The 19,440-nt window shown below is 51.6% G+C and overlaps 1 protein-coding gene across 1 annotated transcript; it reads left to right on the top strand.

Moving 5' to 3' along the window:
- The first annotated feature begins 7,497 nt into the window (after positions 1-7,497).
- LOC133347899 (zinc transporter ZIP6-like) lies at positions 7,498-14,496 on the top strand. The gene is made up of 4 exons (XM_061560634.1): positions 7,498-7,698; positions 8,800-8,882; positions 10,085-10,138; positions 13,461-14,496. Exons 1-4 carry the CDS (start codon positions 7,683-7,685, stop codon positions 13,677-13,679), a joined length of 372 nt encoding a protein of 123 aa, XP_061416618.1. The 5' UTR covers positions 7,498-7,682; the 3' UTR covers positions 13,680-14,496.
- Positions 14,497-19,440: the final 4,944 nt, after the last annotated feature.

The following is a 19,440-nucleotide window of genomic DNA, read 5'->3' as shown; positions in this document are numbered from 1 at the left end:
ACGAAGTGGGGAGGCCTTCATCCAGCAGTGAAATCGACACAGACCTGTCACGTACATCACACATAATAGATACAACGCGCTCATACAAACACATTCGTTATTTTGACTTTGAAAATTATTATCTTAAACACATGCACATAAAGAGCAAATTGTGACATTTATTGTGGCTTTTTTCATTTGAATGTAGACTGAACGTCTTCATGAGTTATCTGTCCAAGGGCAGGTCCCCACGTGTCACCATGCTTCCTCTATCTCACCCACTCCCCCGATTCCCCGCGCCACCCACACTGGGAGCCTGGAGTCATACCTCTGGAGGCACTGCCCTCAGCGTTTGTTTGAACTGACGCGTCTTAATGAGAACGAGTGCCGCCCATGTCGAGGGAGACACGTGTACACAGCCACGCGTGCGCTCGAGACCTCAAATGTTCATTTGAATCGGCCTTCGATAGACCACGTGGGACATATTTTTCAATCGTCAGGGTGCGTGGAACGTGAGCCCATTTAATATTTGGACGGAGAGGACGGCTGAACGTGGGAAGGTGTTCCGTGATGGGTCGCGACAACTGCAGTTGGAGACACCACGCGGTTATAGGGATCAGTGCCCTTACACATTCATCGCCGTGTTCTCCGCATTGTCAGGCACACTCTTTCTCCCTGTATATGCGTCTTACAATCCGGATAGGTGAGTGCGACCAGATTTTATATATACACAGTTATTGACGACACCGGGCACACGTTCGGGGTGCATCTTACTTTCCGGAGCGTCTCATTATCAGGACACAGCGGCAATAACCGTGCATTGAATCGCATGCACAGCCGAGAGCGTGAAGCTAGCTGGCTTGTAATTGGATATGCAGTCGGGCTGATCCGCGTTAATTCGGTAATTAAATATATGCAAGAGCCACACGTGCCCTTTCGCGTTCACACTTAGCGAGCAGTAAGTGACAATTTGAAAAAAAAATCCCGTCCTGTTTTAGAATCAACCCTAAGCCCCGGAGAGCCCCGCGGTTGTGTGGGTCGTGGGGGGTGGGGTAGTGAATAATGGGACCTTCAGGTCTGATTATATTGTCGTGGGGGTGGAGCGGTGGCGCAGTGGTTACCGCACTGTGTATATAAATCCGACAAGTTTTCCATTCCTGGCCATGACCAACATCAGTGGCGAGTGATGTTTGCGCCTTTCTTTGATCAAATGTGAAGTCTTTAGCCGTCTATTGGGGTGGATCAGCGGTACCGGCCATGGCTTCTCGCCTACCCATCCTTCACACCAACCTGTACTGCCCGGCGTGGTGAAGTATGGTCAAAACAACTCCTATGACCGACACGGCGTGGCGATTTCTTCATCCAGCAGTGTATTGGCCAAACGCTGTGCGTTATCAGGGCCACCCGGAGCTTTGGGGAGGCCGCGGGCTGGAGTCCACGTCGGGTCCCCTATAGTCATTGGTGGCCAAAGAAGCAGGCCGTCTTTGAGAGTTCCCTCCTTGAAGGGACCTCGAGTCCCACTCCATGGAGGGCAGCACTTCCTTAAACCCTCTACACACTAGAGCGTCATTTTGTCGCATGACAGTCAACCCGGTATTTAACGATCAGAGCTGGAATGGTAACCAATGATAGTGCATAACCACATTCTATGTTATATATATGATAATTGTTTTTTCACTCTTTTGTCTGGCAACAAAACTGACACCTTTTTTACAAGGAGTCATGTTTTGTTGCCAGATAAAAGGGTAAAAAACAATTTATTTTTATCATATATTGCTACTGGCAAAGGAGGTTACAATGGTGTTGTATATATATTGGCAATTTTGAAAACATTACATTTGTGATCTAGAGTAAAAACATGGTTTAATTTACCGAAGCACAAAGTCACATGATCGTCATCCAGCGTGTGCGTAATCGCCGAGCCATGCGGTAGCGTCCTCCGTGGCCATGTGGTGTTCTCGTAGAGCTCCGCCAAACTCAGTCGGTGGACATTCGTCAACAATACGCGACTCTGTTTGTAGATAGCCACACTTGTAGTTGTGGGTTGTCGTGAAGACGGCGGAGGTTGACGACACAGAGACCTCACCCTGTCCGGAACCTGTTCAGCAATTGTGGGGGCCGATGTCCACCCCACCGCCCTCGCCGGGCAGGTGGGGCGCGACGTCCGCCCCTTCCACTACCTCCTCCACCGCGTCGCTCGGCTCCCGCCGGGCCCCCGCCGACCGCGTGACCGGGCCCCCCGCGCTAGCGCCCCCTCTGAGGGACATACTCATGCTGCTGGCTCACAGCCGCACGGAGTTAACCCGCACACTCCCGCGTACACCACAGCTACCACAGGGGCGCGCGCGTACGTGCACACCCCGCAGCTAACGTTAACGCAGTCCGCAGCGGCACACGAGCGGCCACACCTGCGAGCGGTTACCTCAACTTAAGCTCGTGCTGCGGCTCCGCCCTCACTCTCGCCGCGCGTCCGCCCACGCAGCCGCCCCACACAGGAATCACAGAGACACCACACCGATGCTCTGTGCTAACACACTGGCAGTGGCTCGAGGAGGCAGGACGGCAGGGGGGGGGGTCTTGGTGACGAAGATGTTGAAGAAGAGTTCTCATCTGAACGGTTTCAGGCTCCCCTTTGTATGCCCCCTGACTTCAAAAATCCAGGGTCACGTTATCCCGCGCAGACAATCGTGCGCTTGCCTGTGATCCTCGCTCATTTCTCTCCCCTTTCATGGAGCGTTGCGACAGCTACTTCGGCAGCCTATTGTCTATGCACTCGTACTCATTTATTTCTAACTCATCCCGTTTAATCGGGAAAGAAGTCCAGCTGGCAGATACACACCCTGCTAGTGTGTACTCGGTCTGGGGCCGGTGGAGGTCGTGGCGCTGCGATGCCCTGACCTCATAGTCTGCTCTGCTCGCTTAATATTTCGCCCCAGCTCCCTCCCCCCCCGATGTCGTGTATGACTCTTTGCGGCTGGCCCGGTGAAACTTTGTGTGCCGAGACAATTTTAGGGCACCTCAGGGACACCGCAATGTAACCTGTCCTGCGAGGGTCGGCCAATTTCCTGGCACCGGGAAACCGCGGGACTTTCCTCCTCGGGACCCTTCGGATTAAAACCCGATGTGCCAGGCGATCCCCCGCCAGGACACTACTACGTGTGTGCACTGCGTGTGTGTGCTCAGGGTGGGGGCCAGGGGGGAGTCGCCGCGCTTGCAGAGTTGCTCCACGCCGTGGCACCACACAATGCCCACTGGCGGCGTGGCAGGGTTGAAGCCAAGTAGACTTACTGTAAGATGTGTTTCAACATCACCTTGAAGGGGGTGGGGGGGGGGGTGAACTTCCACGGACAATCCTTGCTGCTCGTTCAGTACCAGCCTATGAGGGTGGTGCCCGTGCCTACACCGCTCATCTACGTGTGTGCGGCCGTGTGTGTAGCGCGAACCCGGTGACCCGAATTCGATTCTGGCTCACGGCCAACACCAGTGACGATTATCTGAACTGGGCCTCCCCTAGATCGACTCAGCCTCAAATGAGGACCTGGTGTGGTGTGTAAACATCGCCACTGGGGAAACAAAGGCGGCCGGGTGTGATTTTGGCCACCCACCCCCCTCGTGTGCCGTTCCGGCCTTCATGTGTGCTCGCTAACAGCACTTGCCCCAACAGTTCGTTAATGCTATACGGGGTATCTCTGTCGTTGTACGTCTCATGCACGTCGCTTCATCACGCGTACATTAAGAGAGGGGATGGGGAGGCTCTGGAAATGGGGCGAATATTCCATGGCCTCCCCCACCCCTCCTCTCCCCAGGCACCCCGAGTAATGAAAATAGAGCCGGTGTATTAATTGGATACGACTCGGTTGCAATTACATCCCTCTGGCTAATTGGAAACGCCGAAAGCGTCCTTATCCCACACTTTATCCGCAGCCTTGTCATCCGCAGAGCAAGACGGGAGAGAGAGAGAGAGTATTTTGTGAGCGCGCGCCTGGTCACGGGGATGAGAGATGAAAAGGCAGCTACGCGCACTTGGTTTTAAAATCAATAACTGCTTCTTCCGGTGATCAATTAATCGATGAGTTTGTTTATTGTCATCATCATCATCGTCGGCCACGATCAATCCACTGCAAAATAGATCTCCCACACTGCAAGCCGTCGCCATATTTCACACGGTCCTGGAATGTAACAATCCACCCAGCAGCTGTAGGTTGAGATGATTTCATCGCTCCACCACCTCGGCGGTGATGGAGACCTCTCAGACGCGTTCCATCTCTTGGTTACCACTCCGTGGTGAGTCTCGACCATAGACCATCCGTCATTTCTTCTAGCCACGACGCGCCCTGCTCATGTTTACCTGCGGTGCTGTTTCTTTACAGTCAAAATTAGATTCTTAGCGTTGCGTATGCTATCGAATTCTTCTGATCGTCCTTCTGACCCTCGGTTTAATTCCAAGAATGTGTCCCCCCTCCATGTTTCGTGCGAATTTTGCAGTTTTTGTTCAAAGCTTCCTTTAGGGCGAACACTGTACAGTACATACGGAACTCGCAAAAATAGGTCTTCAACACCAAGGCATAACAGGAATACATTGAACGCAAAGGAAATCCCAGGATGTTTTTGCATTCCGGGAAGACATCACCATTCCTGACCTTGTTCTGCACACATCCTCGTGGTGGTCAAAGGCACTAAAGGGCCCAAGTGAGTGTAGAGTGAGACCTGAATTCCAGGCTTGCGTGCCTCCAAGGAGTGTCATAATACTAAAAGCTATTCGATAAAGGTGCAATCCTACAATTATTCGCTTACGTCACTGCTGAATGAAGGAGCTCCACTACGAGTAACTCAACAAAGTCTTCCTGTAGAAGTAATTTGGCCTACTCTTTCACACTGGCCCACCTGCACCCACGCTTTACCTCACCACACGCAGCTTGCCGATGGGACTGGCTGTGGTGTGCGCGTGCACACTGCTGCTGCTGCTGGGTGGACAGAGACTGAGGAGGGTTTAACTGGTCGGAACCTCCTGGTTACACCAGCCCACAGGGGATTATTGTGTCCGTCCGTCCGTCGTGCAGGGAGGGGCTGGGTGGGGAGGGATGTGCTGGGTGGGGAGGGTAGGGCTGGGTGGGAAGGGGCTGGGTGGGGAGGGTGGGGAGGAGCTGGGTGGGGAGGGTGGGGCTGGGTGGGGGGTGGGAGGGAGGGGTGGGGCTGGGTGGGGAGGGGCTGGTCACCCCGTGGTGCCCTTATAAAACTCAACGTTTAACCTACTCACGCCGGCTTGTGCCCGCCCTCACAGTCGGTCATATTTGCGGAATACACCACGCCGCCGTTGACCCTGGCCATTGACCGAGCAACCCAACGTTCCTACCAGCTCCCTCCGCAGGAATGTGTCTAAGCAACACGCACCGTTGTTTCAACAACTGCCGGTGCCAGGAGATCGACTCGAACCGGCCACCACCACAGCATCACACGTCCAGTGTGCTAACACCTATCACGATAGGCGTGTCTGTACTTGTGACAAACCGGCAACCGAGCAGTGTTCTACTAAGGGGGTTGGCTTTTTTGTGGGATTCATGCGGTTATTGGTTATGCAATTCTTTTTTTTAACAACCATCGTGTTGAGCCGATACGACTGCAAATAATTCACGAGGAACGCATCCGATTTCAGAAGCCAAGCAGAGTTTAAGCCTGGTTCGTGCTGGAGAATGGAGCATATCTGGACATACCAGATGGAGGGATGGGGCTGCGAGGATGCCATAACGACAATGGATTTTCGCTTGTAGCTTTAATCGCTTTGTACATCGGTGGTTTAAGCCAGGTACTCGGGTTTTCTTCTGCTGCGTTGGCGGTGATGCACAAGCACAATGAACAGAAACTCGACACAGTCGTCAATTATACTGTGGCCTTAAAATAAAATATATATAATCGGCAACGTTTTAGGCAATGACCCTTATATAACGTAAATCATAGCCATTGCCTGAAAAGTCGGAAATGATGTATACAGTACACTGTAGTATATTTAAAAATGCAGTGTCATTGAAGAATGTGTTCAGGCTTTTATGTAAATACAAAATTTTGTCCTGCAGTAAATATTACCGATGCAGGGATCATTTGAAAATAGTCTAGAGACGCTTTGAGACTCCTGGGAAAATACTTGGCATGATCATTATAATAACAATAATCATTTGCATGTCCTTGTTTACTTTAGGCTTTGGCGAACAGCAACATAAAGGCACTGTACACGTCGCAGTGGGTGCGTGTCAGGCTGTGTCAAACACACGTGGGGAGCGGTGGTGCATCGGTTAGCGCGCTGCGCTATGAACCCGGCGACCCGGGTTCGATTCCCGCTCACGGCCAACACCAGTGACGATTATCTGAACCGGTCCCGGGCCTCCCCTAGGTCGACTCAGCCTCAAATGAGTACCTGGTGCGGTATGTAAGCATCGCCACTAGGGAGACAAAGGCGGTCGGGCGTGGTGCTGGCCACCCAACCCCCTCGTGTACCGTTCCGGCCTTCATAGGTGCTCTTTACACTTGCCCCTACAGTCTGTTGAGGCTATATGGGGGATCTTTATCTTTGTATAACAGCTGAGTCATACACAATCAACAGGTGAGGCGGACCTCTAATTAAACGGTGCTCACGAACGACCCTTTTAGAATCATCATCATCAGCGGCGGCGAGGCTGGGTGGTGCCGAGATGCGTGACCACCGTGCATGCATCTCGGTTGCCACGGGATACCGTGAACTGTGGTCAGTGCAGAAAATAATAACATTGCAATGTGCGTCATATAGTCTTGCTACCTACATGGCGGTCCAGATGTCTTGTGACCCCCCCCCCACCACCCCCATTAATCCTCTATTGTAAGATTTATTTAAAAAAAAGTCAGCTTTATTTGAAACATAAATGAATATGCGAAAGGAAACAAATAACACGGCGAGGGTTTGCGCCGTCTTCGCACTCGGCAGCTCCCTGGTGCCTCTTGGCCTCTTCAATTGGCGGGCGCGATTCGATGTTTGGAGGCAGCGCCTTTGTTGCATCGGCCCCAGCGCAGCATCCACCACGGGCACGACGGCGGCGACACAGAACGCGCGCGTGCGATGGGACACCAACGCGCTCATGAACGTGTTCATGAACGAAAATTCCAAATAACCGCGTGCACGAAACATCGCGTATGCAATGCGCATGCGGGGCTGCGGGCAATGTGTGAGCAGAGGTGGGGAGGTGGTGTTTGTGATGATGCCTGCACCAGCCCACGCGTTATCTCCCCCGTCACCATCAGCCGGTGGCCCGAGTCACGCCCGGATGCCACTGCGGGTATTTGATAACAAAAATCGAGGACATTTAAAAACGGGTTTTTTTTGTTGGTCGTTGAAAAGTCGAAATTCTAAGGAATTCGCAAGCAACAAATATCACGCCATCCGTGGGGCGGTGACTGGTCACGTGCAAGCAATTGGCGAGCGAGCGAGAGAGGAAGGGGCCAGGATGGATGGTGGTGGCGGTGCCTCCTCCTCCTCCGCTGCTGCTGCTGCCCGCTCTGACGTGGGGAGGCCCCCTCGAGCGATCCCGTGGCCGCACGGGGTATAAATACGGTGCGGTGGGGGGGGGGTGTTCGACTCACGTCGCCCTACGCAGCACACAAATCCACGAGCAGGGCGTTTTCCACGCTCACAATTGCCACCATCTTCTCCAGACGACAGCATCGCCATCGCAGCAGTGATGGATCTCGCAGAAGGTAGGAAATGTTGTCAATCTTTGTGGTGGTGGTGGTGATGACGGTGATGATTAAGATATTCAATTTTTCTTCAGTTGTACGCTATTCTTAAAATGTTATGGAAAATCATTATGTTATTAAACGCGACGTGCGTGTATTGCGGTGGTGATGATAATCGTCCCCAGTTGAGCGAAATTATGCCCGCAGCGTTTGGCCTTGGGTAAGGATGACGCCAATTAGGAACACCCGGGAGAGGAATGGATGCTGCCGTGTGACGCAGTGAGTTTCGGCCTCCTTCGGCCGTGGCGCAAGGGATGAATCCCCTCCCCCCTGTCCAATTTCTACCCCCTTTCGTATCCCTGTGCTCGGGGGGGACCCCCTTCGGCCCCGTTGGGACCCCTGTGCATTTGCACCGACTGCGCACTTTGGGAGGAGTAGCACCTCCACCTGCCCCCCCCATGCGCCATTCGATGAAGTCACGATTCACGGTGGCAACTCCATTCGTTGTTGATGCAGCGGCCTCTAGCGGCTGCAGTGGTCTCGTAACCCAAGTGAAATTCTGTACGCGAATCGAAATATAGATTACTACGCAGGCGATATCATATAAATATGAATATCGTGAGCGTAAGAAGCAATATTTAATTAATGCATCGCCACAATGCAAATATGTGATTTTAAATGCAAGTGTTCTTAAATTGTATAATGTGACTTATTAACAATTCCTGTTAAATGGCACATCCCCTTCTAAATCCTTGAGGAATTTCCATAAGCCGGTCATATTGCAGTCGAGAAAGTGCCTCTCATCTCGGGCTCCTCAATACCTCCTGGGTAGGGCCGATAAAATTGCTACAATTTTGTCGAAGTCTTCAATGTTTGTCCAATGGATAGTCTCACCCCAGAAATGGCAATGTGGAATTTCCACCACTGGCTCAAGACTTTAAATGGGAGATAACCACCGCCCCAATGTCCATTTAAGCAATAAATCACTGACTTTTGACTTGTAGCTGAGATGCATCTCTGGTAAGTATTGCTCACCTGATGAGCCTGATAAGACAATGCTCTTACCCATTGCCCTTCATTGTGAATCAATGTTGATCGATGAGAGGTCCTGTGGCTTGACAGCTCTGCCCTGCAAGGAGGACGAAGGGTCCAAATGTCACCCTCAACCCAAGGGCGGCGAGCATAAGCACAAGGAAGGGAAGAAGGTGAAGAAAGCACCTTGGGCTGTGGGAGGGATGCCTTGCTGCTCCCAATATGCATACATGCGTAGACATGCAGTACACGTGCACGGTCCCCTTTGTGACCCCACTGCTGGATGAGGGCCTCCCCACACCGTGTGGGTCGTGGCGGGTTGTTGGACCAGACTTCACCACGCTGGTCATTTATGGTTTGGGCATTTATTTTCGGGAGCATAGAAGTACAGTACAATAATGGATTTTGCTGCACACGCCCTCTGACGCCCACCACACATTTCTGGAGCTCTATAACAACCCGCCAATGAATTGCAACAATAAATAAGCCAACAATATGTATCCTTCCCATATCTGTCGCTCCACATACAAAAAATAATAATTCACCCAATACATGAGCCGCATGGACTTCTTGAAGTGCATAAATAAATGCAACATCATTGGTTCAATGCAACCCTTGATCGCTTTCAACATTCGCTGTCTCATCAGCATTGTCAGGTGTCTGTCCATCAAAGCGATAGGCTTAAGCCATTATTCCTTCTGAGATCTGATGAAAATGGGCACACCCCAGGTGATGTGGCCATGTATGTACATGCACACACACTTTGTACGATTTGAGAACCCATTCGGACCAAAAGTCTCTTGTGCACGGGAGACCCAAGAGTCGAACGGCAAGACCGAAAAACATGTCAACAAACGGTTCAAACACCTAACAAGTCAGACTTAAGACAAATATTAAACAACGAGCAGTAAACAATGAGCAAAACATTTACAAAATACAACAGAATAAACCGTGAAACGGTGTAAAAAAATTAAATGTCGTAATTTAAGATATATCTGTAATGCTCACGTTTAGAATCAAATGTTCCACAAAAATTTGACTGGGAAGGAATATTCATTTATATTAATATAGCAAAGGGCTTTTGCCCAAAGATATTTGCTTGTTGTGCAGTCCACATATTTAGAGTACGTATATTTCAATGATAATGATGGCAGTCATGTTTTTGCGTATTTATCATTAAATATGTACTTGGAAAAGCATTGTCTGACACCGTAAACTGCTTCATGTTTACAAACGCGGGGAACAATACGTGGAAAATGATCGTCGTGGGTGGGAGATTTTACATTGGGGGGAGGGGGGAATGGTTTATTCTCCTGTGCGTGAGGTCCCCTGTTTTTTACCCTTGAGGTTTGCTGTGCTTTTGTTTATTTCCCAGTGCGAAGGAGATGGTGACTCGAGCTCCTCCTCCGATGACAACCACGAGGGGAAGGTGGGCATGGGGGCGTTGTGAGGAGGAGTGTTTGTCGTCAGCTGGGCCCTGCGTGTGCAATGTGTTGCCTCTGTGTTGGAATAAAAACAACAGAAGCCCCATTGCTCTACCCACTGCACTGTGATACACACGTCTGGCTTCTGGTGTTCTCCCTTGTGCACAGCACCAGTGACACGTGGGTATCTGAAACAAGCCTAGGCCTCCCCTAGGTTTACTTCGACCTTGACATTGTTTGTAAACACCTGCGCCTGGAATACAAAGGTGTGCCAGATGCGATGCTGCAGGTTATAACCCTCATTGACTCGTCTATACCTGTCTTAATTTTGGAGCTTTCGTGACTGCAGGAATTATTATCTCGTCTATACCTTACCTAATTCTATCCAATGCTCATGGAAAGTTCGCAAAAGAACTCGCGTCATTAAATTTTTGGTATTAGAAATTCGAAAATGCAAGATTTACCCCCACAAAATAATCTGTGAGTGTTCCTGAATGTGTTTTCACCCCAAGGCCTACCACCACGAGGTTGCCTACTCTGCTTTGTCCACCATTGGCAAAATTCCAGTTTTGGCCACAGGGTGGTCTTATTTAAAAAGAGTATTCAACCATCTTGTGGATAGAACACGCCCCTCTGAAAAAAGTTCAAAGTGAAAGGTAGACAGCCCCCACCACCCCTAGTTCAGCCACAAAATCGCCCAGCTCATCCAATCTAGAAATGCTGCCTGGAAATTGGCCGAGCATACGAACCTCGATTCAAATTGGACCAATTACAGAATTTTAAGGAACTGCTGCACTAAGCTGATTCGGTATTCCAAACATTGCTACTTCCCAGACAGCCGCTTACATTCCCATTACGATCGGAAGCTATTCTGGAAAGCTATGAAGACTGTTGACGGCTAACATGTTGACTATGGAGTTTCACCGAAGCTTAAAATTGCTGGTAAATGCCTCTGACCCTAAATAAGTCGTAGATGGCCCAAATTCCAATTTTGCCTCTGCGGGCTGTATCTTTTCGTAATTCTTACCAACCTGACCCCATATCTGCTATGCAGTCTCCTGGCCTTCATTGATAAACCTTGCAGCAGGCATTCAAACTCATCCCTATCTCTGAGTTGAACATATTTAACCGAGTCCCCTCCCTTAACACCTCTTCCGCTGTCGGTGCCGATGAACGTCCAGCCTTTTTCCCTCTGTATTGTGGAAAACCACATTTCAAAACCGTGAACCCACATTTCAAACCTCTCGTTAGAGGGAGGCATAGTTCCCTAAGAATAGACAACTTGATTGTGTTCGCCCTCTCCACGAAAGATACACCTCTAATCCACTCGAAAATAAACCTAATTGCTGATGGCACAGCCCTCGAGGTCTCTAGAATATATCTGGATGATCTTTACAATTGGCTACCCCTAAGACTTGTCCTCAATACAAATAAAACAGATTCATGTTGTTTTCGAGTCATCACGAGCCTGCCCCTTTTCCACTTAATGTTTCTCTAGACTCTCAGCAAATTGAACCTGTTCTTGCACACGTGGTTAGCCAACCCCCGCGTGATTTGGCGTTATATTTGCTGATTCGCGCTACATCCCTGCACACGTGGCTAACGGACTCGACCTGGCGCTTCAGTGCTGATGATGCGGATGACATGCCAGTGTCACTTCAATGGTGCAGCACTTGAATGTTGTTTCCCTCGAGATGTGTTTGCTACTCGGGGTCTGCAATGTTATGACTTATTCCCTGTAACTTTTTCTATTTTTCACCAAGGTCCTCCATCGGTCATTTTAGTAAAACAGCTTACGGCGAAATGTTTGTTGAACACTTAGGCTTTCGCGACCAATATCCATAATAGAGGTTTTTGGGTTAGATCGTGTAAATATATAAATGTGTCGTTAAAACCCCCCACCACCCGACACAGCCAACTAGTAACGGTTGTCACGTAAACAGAACGTGGCCAATTCGTCACTAGCACAGCACTAACCGGTGTGTTGGAGAGCCAAGCCACAACATTGACAATCTGAGTACGACGTTTCGCCAGTAAAACCTCCATTATGGCTAAATGTTTGTTACGCAAGTAAACACATAATTGCGTTTCATGCTGGCCTTAATAGGCATTTGCAAACATCAATGTCCCCTGTGATACAAAAAGTCTCACGAGCGAGCCTTCATCTTGCTTTCAAATGCCGCGTGCACTGCGCTCGCTCACGTGTATGTGGGGGGGTGTGCGCCGGTTGCGGTTATCTGGGTCCGGGGTAGTGACCGGGGCCCATTCCGAGCGAGGGTGTGCCCTACAACGTTCCCAGCGAACATCGCATGTTTAATGAGCTGAAGTTAACATCGATTTGCGGTGGTGGATGCTGCACGATACGTGTGCCCCCGCCCCCACTGTGCGTGGTGTCTTGAGAATCTCGGTGCACGGACATAGTCCTGTGGAGCAGTGATCTCATACAGCTTTACTGGCATGCAGGTAATGAAACAAAACATTATACCGTGCATATGGCAACATCTGCGATATGGTATTTTCATGCACTAATTGTAAACCACCGTGAACTTTCTATTGGCCATGGGTGCTTGAAACAAATATCAGTACGCATGCGCTGGTATAATAATAATTGGCTGCTCCTCCCTTGTCGTGCTTCAGCAAGCAAACCGATTACTACACTTTAAGAAACAAAAAACAAACCAGAGGACGCGTTCTATGCAGGTTCAAATAAATTGTGGGGTTTTATTGATCATTAATGTATGTTTTTCATTTTCTACGTAGTTTTTTTTTTAAACCTCGGCCATCCCTCTCCTCTGGCTGTGGGTAATTGAGATATGACCGTAGGTAATTGAGATTTGGTTGTGGGTAATTGAGATTTGGTTGTGGGTAATTGAGATTTGGCTGTGGGTAATTGAGATTTGGTTGTGGGTAATTGAGATATGACCGTAGGTAATTGAGATTTGGCCGTGCATAAGTGAAGGGCCACTCCTGCACAGTGAACCCATACCGCTGTTGATAACAACCTATTTTGACCCCACCACAAAAATCAAAACAGCCCCCCAATGACATGAGATGTATAAATTGGACTCGCCTTTTTTCCCACCATTGAAGTGCCATGGCAAAACGAATTGCGGCGCAGCCAAGCGAAGTCCCCGCCCTTGCGGAGGTCGCTAAGGGAAGCCGACTCGGTGAAACGACAGCCACCGCCGCCGATGCCGCCAGCGTGGGCAGCGTCTCGTGTGTGGTGGTGGGGGGTCACCCTACCAAATCTTTAAAGGGCGGGACGATGTCCAATGTTGACCCGGGTGCCTCTGTCTCTCCCCGTGTCTGGTCGCCTTGACCCTGCAGGGTGGTCACGGCAAAGGCCACAAGCATGGACAGGGCGCTTGTGGAGATCACAAGAAGCATAAGGAGCACAAGGAGCACAAAGAGCACAAGGAACACAAGGAACACAAAGAGCACAAGGATCACAAGGAACACAAGGATCACAAGGAGCACAAGGAGCACAAGGAGCACAAGGGCAAAGGTTGCAAGGATAAGGAACAGAAGGAGAAGTGTAAGCACTAAGAGTGCCTACTGAGCGGCTCGTTGCAAATTGGCTTCGGAGTGGGCATGCCGTGAGCAGAAAGTACAGGCTGAACGATGAATGTGGCTCCTGCCAGTTCCATTTCGTCCTCGCCTTATCGTTAAGGCAAACGCCGTTGTGATTCCTGCAGGATTATTATTACGTTTGACAGATTCGAAGGCCCCCTTTATAACTGCCGGCAGTCGCGTAACTACAGGACACAAATAACTTTTTTTTATCAGTGATCGCATTATCCCGCGCTCGAATACCATCCCGAACGCTGCCAGCTACTTTGTGCTGCCTTGCGCCTTCACTAGAGCTCTTAACCGGGTGTACAGTTGGAGCGTTTCTTTAAACCTTGTGCAGGTAACAAATGAATTACAAACTCAGGCAGCGTGAGCTCCACTTAATAAAACAAAAGCAGCTGTTAGTCTAGATGCCACTCGTAGCTGTGTTGCAGGAATTCTATAACCACTGTTCAGTTTGTAAGGTCTGTTCAAAACATGTTTGACTCTTGCTAATTTGCAATTTGGCCCAAAGCTCTACTCCCATCATGGGCATGACAGAAGCATTGCTTCTTGATATTCTGCTGTAGGCTCCTCCAAGACGTATCTGTAATGTAGACCCAAGCTGTCGTTTCCCCCCCACCTCCCCTGCATGCATGTTCCCGATGGGTCTTATGTTTGATATTGGTGATTGTAAAAGTGTCTCGCAAAAATAAAAAAGCACCTGTAGTTTCATTTTTAGCATTCCCCGTACACTTCTGTAGGATTTTAATTTTGAATTATTTTGATGGTAAAATAAAGGTCGCTTCCAACATTTTGTGAGTTCACGATTAACTGGTTTGCTTAATTTATGCACGTGGCATACCAATGGCTCATTGGATCTTCACGGTTTACTTCTGAATCATAATGTGAACCTTGATTTGTCACGCAGTGGAAGGGATTGCAGCAGCGTGTGATTGGGCGATTGGGCGAGGTGCATGTTTGTGAGATTTGACACGAATGCATATATTTACATGCCCATGAGAGAATTAACATCAAACCCGGCAATTAACACAAATGAAGTCGATGCCAAACAAGGCACCAACAATTCGAGTTAACACACAACCTCTCTTTACAGCATCTCCACCCAGCCGCACAATTTATAAAGAAACCTTGAATTATTGTTCATCAGCCCTCGACCACGTCTCAGTTTGTGCGGCGCTATGATGGGTGTGCAGACAGGATGGAGATGTTTTTCTTGTGTGTCCCAGAGAGAGCAGGAGTGCCAATGGCCATTTTTCTAGCAGGGGTGCCTCAGAGTCCTATCACATGGCCTGACACACCCAGCGACCCGCAATTTAAACTTAAACAATTTGAACTTTGTTTTATTTTACCAGGTAATGCCCATTACTGAGCTAAATATCTCTTTGCAGAAGTGACCATAGCCATCACAAATGATAGCTCAACGAAGTGGCTTATTACGTGGAAATTTATAACAGCCAAATACTCTGTAAATGCACGTTGACTCTAAATGTGTAGGGAAAAACCGGGGGACCCGGACAAAAATCCACGCAACCACGTGGAGAATATGCAAACTCCAAATATACAGCAGGTGTCAGGGTCAAACCCACAACCTCCTGTATATCATACAAGGTCGTTTACATCTCGCCACCGTGGCACCCCTCAACCGAGTTGCAAACGCATCCACTTTCTCCTCGGCCATCTCACTGATTTCAGCCCCAAATATCAACGACATTGAGATATGACCATGCGTCTCTCCAAATGGTTCCAACTCAAACCGGTGTGATCTTGATGCAGTCTTCTCTCCTCGTGACTGCGCAAATCAGGGTCATACCATTCTCTGGGTTTTCACAAGAGCATTAAAGGAGTGGTGGTGCAGTGGTTGGCACACTGAACTATGAACCTGATCACCTGAGTTTGATACCCAGCCACAGCTGAAATCAATGGCGAACGGTGTGTGAACCGGTCCTGTCGTCTCTTCCCCCGTACAACCCGCACTGACCAGTATGGTGATGTATGGTCAAATACTCCTCATGACGGCCACAACTTCAGGAATACCTTTTTTTACAGAAGTGGATTGATGGAATTAATTACACAAACTCCATATGCGTTGCCATGGAGCATCGTGGGCAAACGCGAACATGAGAGCCGAATTCCGTTCCAGTAACTCCGCATTAACACGTTCTGTCGTCCACAGCCTATTGGCTTTGCAGCCAAATATCAATCAGAATCTGACAGGAGTCTTGAGACTAAGCTTTTCCTGACTAATCTAGCATAATAAAATAATAATCAGTTAACAAAATGCAAACTCGGGACCTCCATGATTTTTTTGACCCCTCTCCCGTTTTTATATGCCCCCCTTAAACAAGGTCACTCTCCAGCATAGCGCACACGTACTATGTGAAAGGCTGCCAGGGTCTGTGGCATTCACAGCATTGTAAAAATTAAAATACAGTGAAAGGTGGAAAAAAACGTTGTTCATGACACTGCAAAATATAATACCGCGGGGGATTTGCAAGTCATGTCCCCGTCCCCCCCAATAAAACAAACACGTGTCGAGTGGCCAATGCAGTCCCCACTCCCGACCTCCCCTCTCTGTTGGTGGCGGTGAAGTATGGCAGCCGTCAGCCCTCACCCCCCGGGCTGCTGGGCAAACAGACACGGAGACACCACGCAGACACCACGGAGACACGGAGACACCACGCAGACACCACGCAGACGACACGGAGACACCACGCAGACACCACGGAGACGACACGCAGACACCACGCAGACGACACGCAGACACCACGCAGACGACACGCAGACACCACGCAGACACCACGGAGACACCACGCAGACGACACGCAGACACCACGCAGACACCACGCAGACGACACGCAGACACCACGCAGACGACACGCAGACACCACGCAGACACCACGCAGACACCACGCAGACGACACGCAGACACCACGCAGACACCACGCAGACGACACGCAGACACCACGCAGACGACACGCAGACACCACGCAGACGACACGCAGACACCACGCAGACACCACGGAGACACCACGCAGACACCACGGAGACACCACGGAGAAACCACGCAGACACCACGCAGACACCACGCAGACGACACGCAGACACCACGGAGACGACACGCAGACACCACGGAGAAACCACGCAGACACCACGCAGACACCACGCAGACGACACGCAGACACCACGCAGACACCACGGAGACACCACGCAGACACCACGCAGACACCACGCAGACACCACGGAGACACCACGCAGACGACACGCAGACACCACGGAGACACCACGCAGACACCACGGAGACACCACGGAGACACCACGCAGACATCACGGAGACACCACGGAGACACCACGCAGACACCACGGAGACACCACGGAGACACCACGCAGACACCACGCAGACACCACTCAGACACCACGGAGACACCACGCAGACACCACGCAGACACCACGCAGACACCACGGAGACACCACGGAGACACCACGCAGACACCACGGAGACACCACGCAGACACCACGGAGACACCACGCAGACACCACGCAGACACCACGGAGACACGGAGACACCACGCAGACACCACGGAGACACCACGCAGACACCACGCAGACACCACGCAGACACCACGGAGACACCACGCAGACACCACGGAGACACCACGGAGACACCACGCAGACACCACGGAGACACCACGCAGACACCACGCAGACACCACGGAGACACCACGCAGACACCACGGAGACACCACGGAGACACCACGGAGACACCACGCAGACACCACGCAGACACCACGCAGACACCACGCAGACACCACGCAGACACCACGCAGACACCACGGAGACCACCAGACACCACGCAGACACCACGGAGACACCACGAGACACCACGCAGACACCACGGAGACACCACGCAGACACCACGCAGACACCACGGAGACACCACGCAGACACCACGCAGACACCACGGAGACACCAGCGGAGACACCACGCAGACACCACGAGACATCACGCAGACACCACGGAGACACCACGGAGACACCACGCAGACACAACGCAGACACCACGGAGACCCACGCAGACACCACGGTGACACCACGGAGACACCACGCAGACACCACGGAGACACCACGGAGACACCACGCAGACACCACGGAGGACACACGCAGACACCACGGAGACACCACGCAGACACCACGCAGACACCACGCAGACACTACAGAGACACCACGCAGACACCACGCAGACACCACGCAGACACCACGCAGACACCACGCAGACACCACGAGACACCACGCAGACACCACGGAGACATCACGCAGACACCACGGAGACACCACGGAGACACCACGCAGACACCACGCAGACACCACGGAGACACCACGCAGACACCACGGTGACACCACGGAGACACCACGCAGACACCACGGAGACACCACGGAGACACCACGCAGACACCACGGAGACACCACGCAGACACCACGGAGACACCACGCAGACACCACGCAGACACCACGCAGACACTACAGAGACACCACGCAGACACCACGCAGACACCACGCAGACACCACGCAGACACGGAGACACCACGCAGACACCACGGAGACACCACGGAGACACCACGGAGACACCACGCAGACACCACGGAGACACCACGGAGACACCACGCAGACACCACGCAGACACCACGGAGACACCACGCAGACACCACGCAGACACCATGCAGACACCACGGAGACACCACGGAGACACCACGCAGACACCACGGTGACACCACGGAGACACCACGCAGACACCACGCAGACACCACGGAGACACCACGGAGACACCACGCAGACACCACGGAGACACCACGCAGACACCACGCAGACACCACGGAGACACCACGCAGACACCACGAGACACCACGGAGACACCACGCAGACACCACGCGAGACACCACGGAGACACCCACGCAGACACCACGGAGACACCACGCAGACACCACGCAGACACCACGCAGACACCACGCAGACACCACGGAGACACCACGGAGACACCACGCAGACACCACGGAGACACCACGCAGACACCACGCAGACACCACGGAGACACCACGAGACACCACGCAGACACCACGGAGACACCACGGAGACACCACGCAGACACCACGCAGACACCACGCAGACACACGCAGACACCACGGAGACACCACGCAGACACCACGGAGACACCACGCAGACACCACGCAGACACCACGGAGACACCACGCAGACACCACGGCAGACACCACGCAGACACCACGGAGACACCACGGAGACACCACGCAGACACCACGCAGGACACCACGCAGACACCACGGAGACACCAGAGACACCACGGAGACACCCCGTGGAGGACACCACGCAGACACCACGCAGACACCACGCAGACACCACGCAGACACCACGGAGACACCACGGAGACACCACGCAGACACCACGCAGACCACGGAGACACCACGCAGACACCACGGAGACACACGGAGACACCACGGAGACACACGCAGACACCACGGAGACACCACGGAGACACCACGCAGACACCACGCAGACACCACGGAGACACCACGCAGACACACGGCAGACACCAGGAGGACACCACGCAGACACCACGGAGACACCACGGAGACACCACGGCAGACACCACGCAGACACCACGGAGACACCACGCAGACACCACGCAGACACCACGGAGACCCACGCAGACACCACGGAGACACCAC

Source organism: Lethenteron reissneri, chromosome 26 (assembly GCF_015708825.2).
Source record: "Lethenteron reissneri isolate LAM-NWPU_2019-01 chromosome 26, ASM1570882v1, whole genome shotgun sequence".
NCBI lineage: Eukaryota > Metazoa > Chordata > Hyperoartia > Petromyzontiformes > Petromyzontidae > Lethenteron > Lethenteron reissneri.
The sequence above is the reverse complement of the archived record's forward strand: the minus strand, read 5'-3'. Positions and strand labels throughout refer to the sequence as shown.

Bases quoted from the DNA above. Each gene is read 5' to 3' on its own strand.
- LOC133347899 (XM_061560634.1), top strand. The intron at 8,883-10,084 runs GTGAAGAAAGCA...TTTATTTCCCAG, and splicing joins AGCACAAGGAAGGGAAGAAG to TGCGAAGGAGATGGTGACTC. The intron at 10,139-13,460 runs GTGGGCATGGGG...TTGACCCTGCAG, and splicing joins ATGACAACCACGAGGGGAAG to GGTGGTCACGGCAAAGGCCA.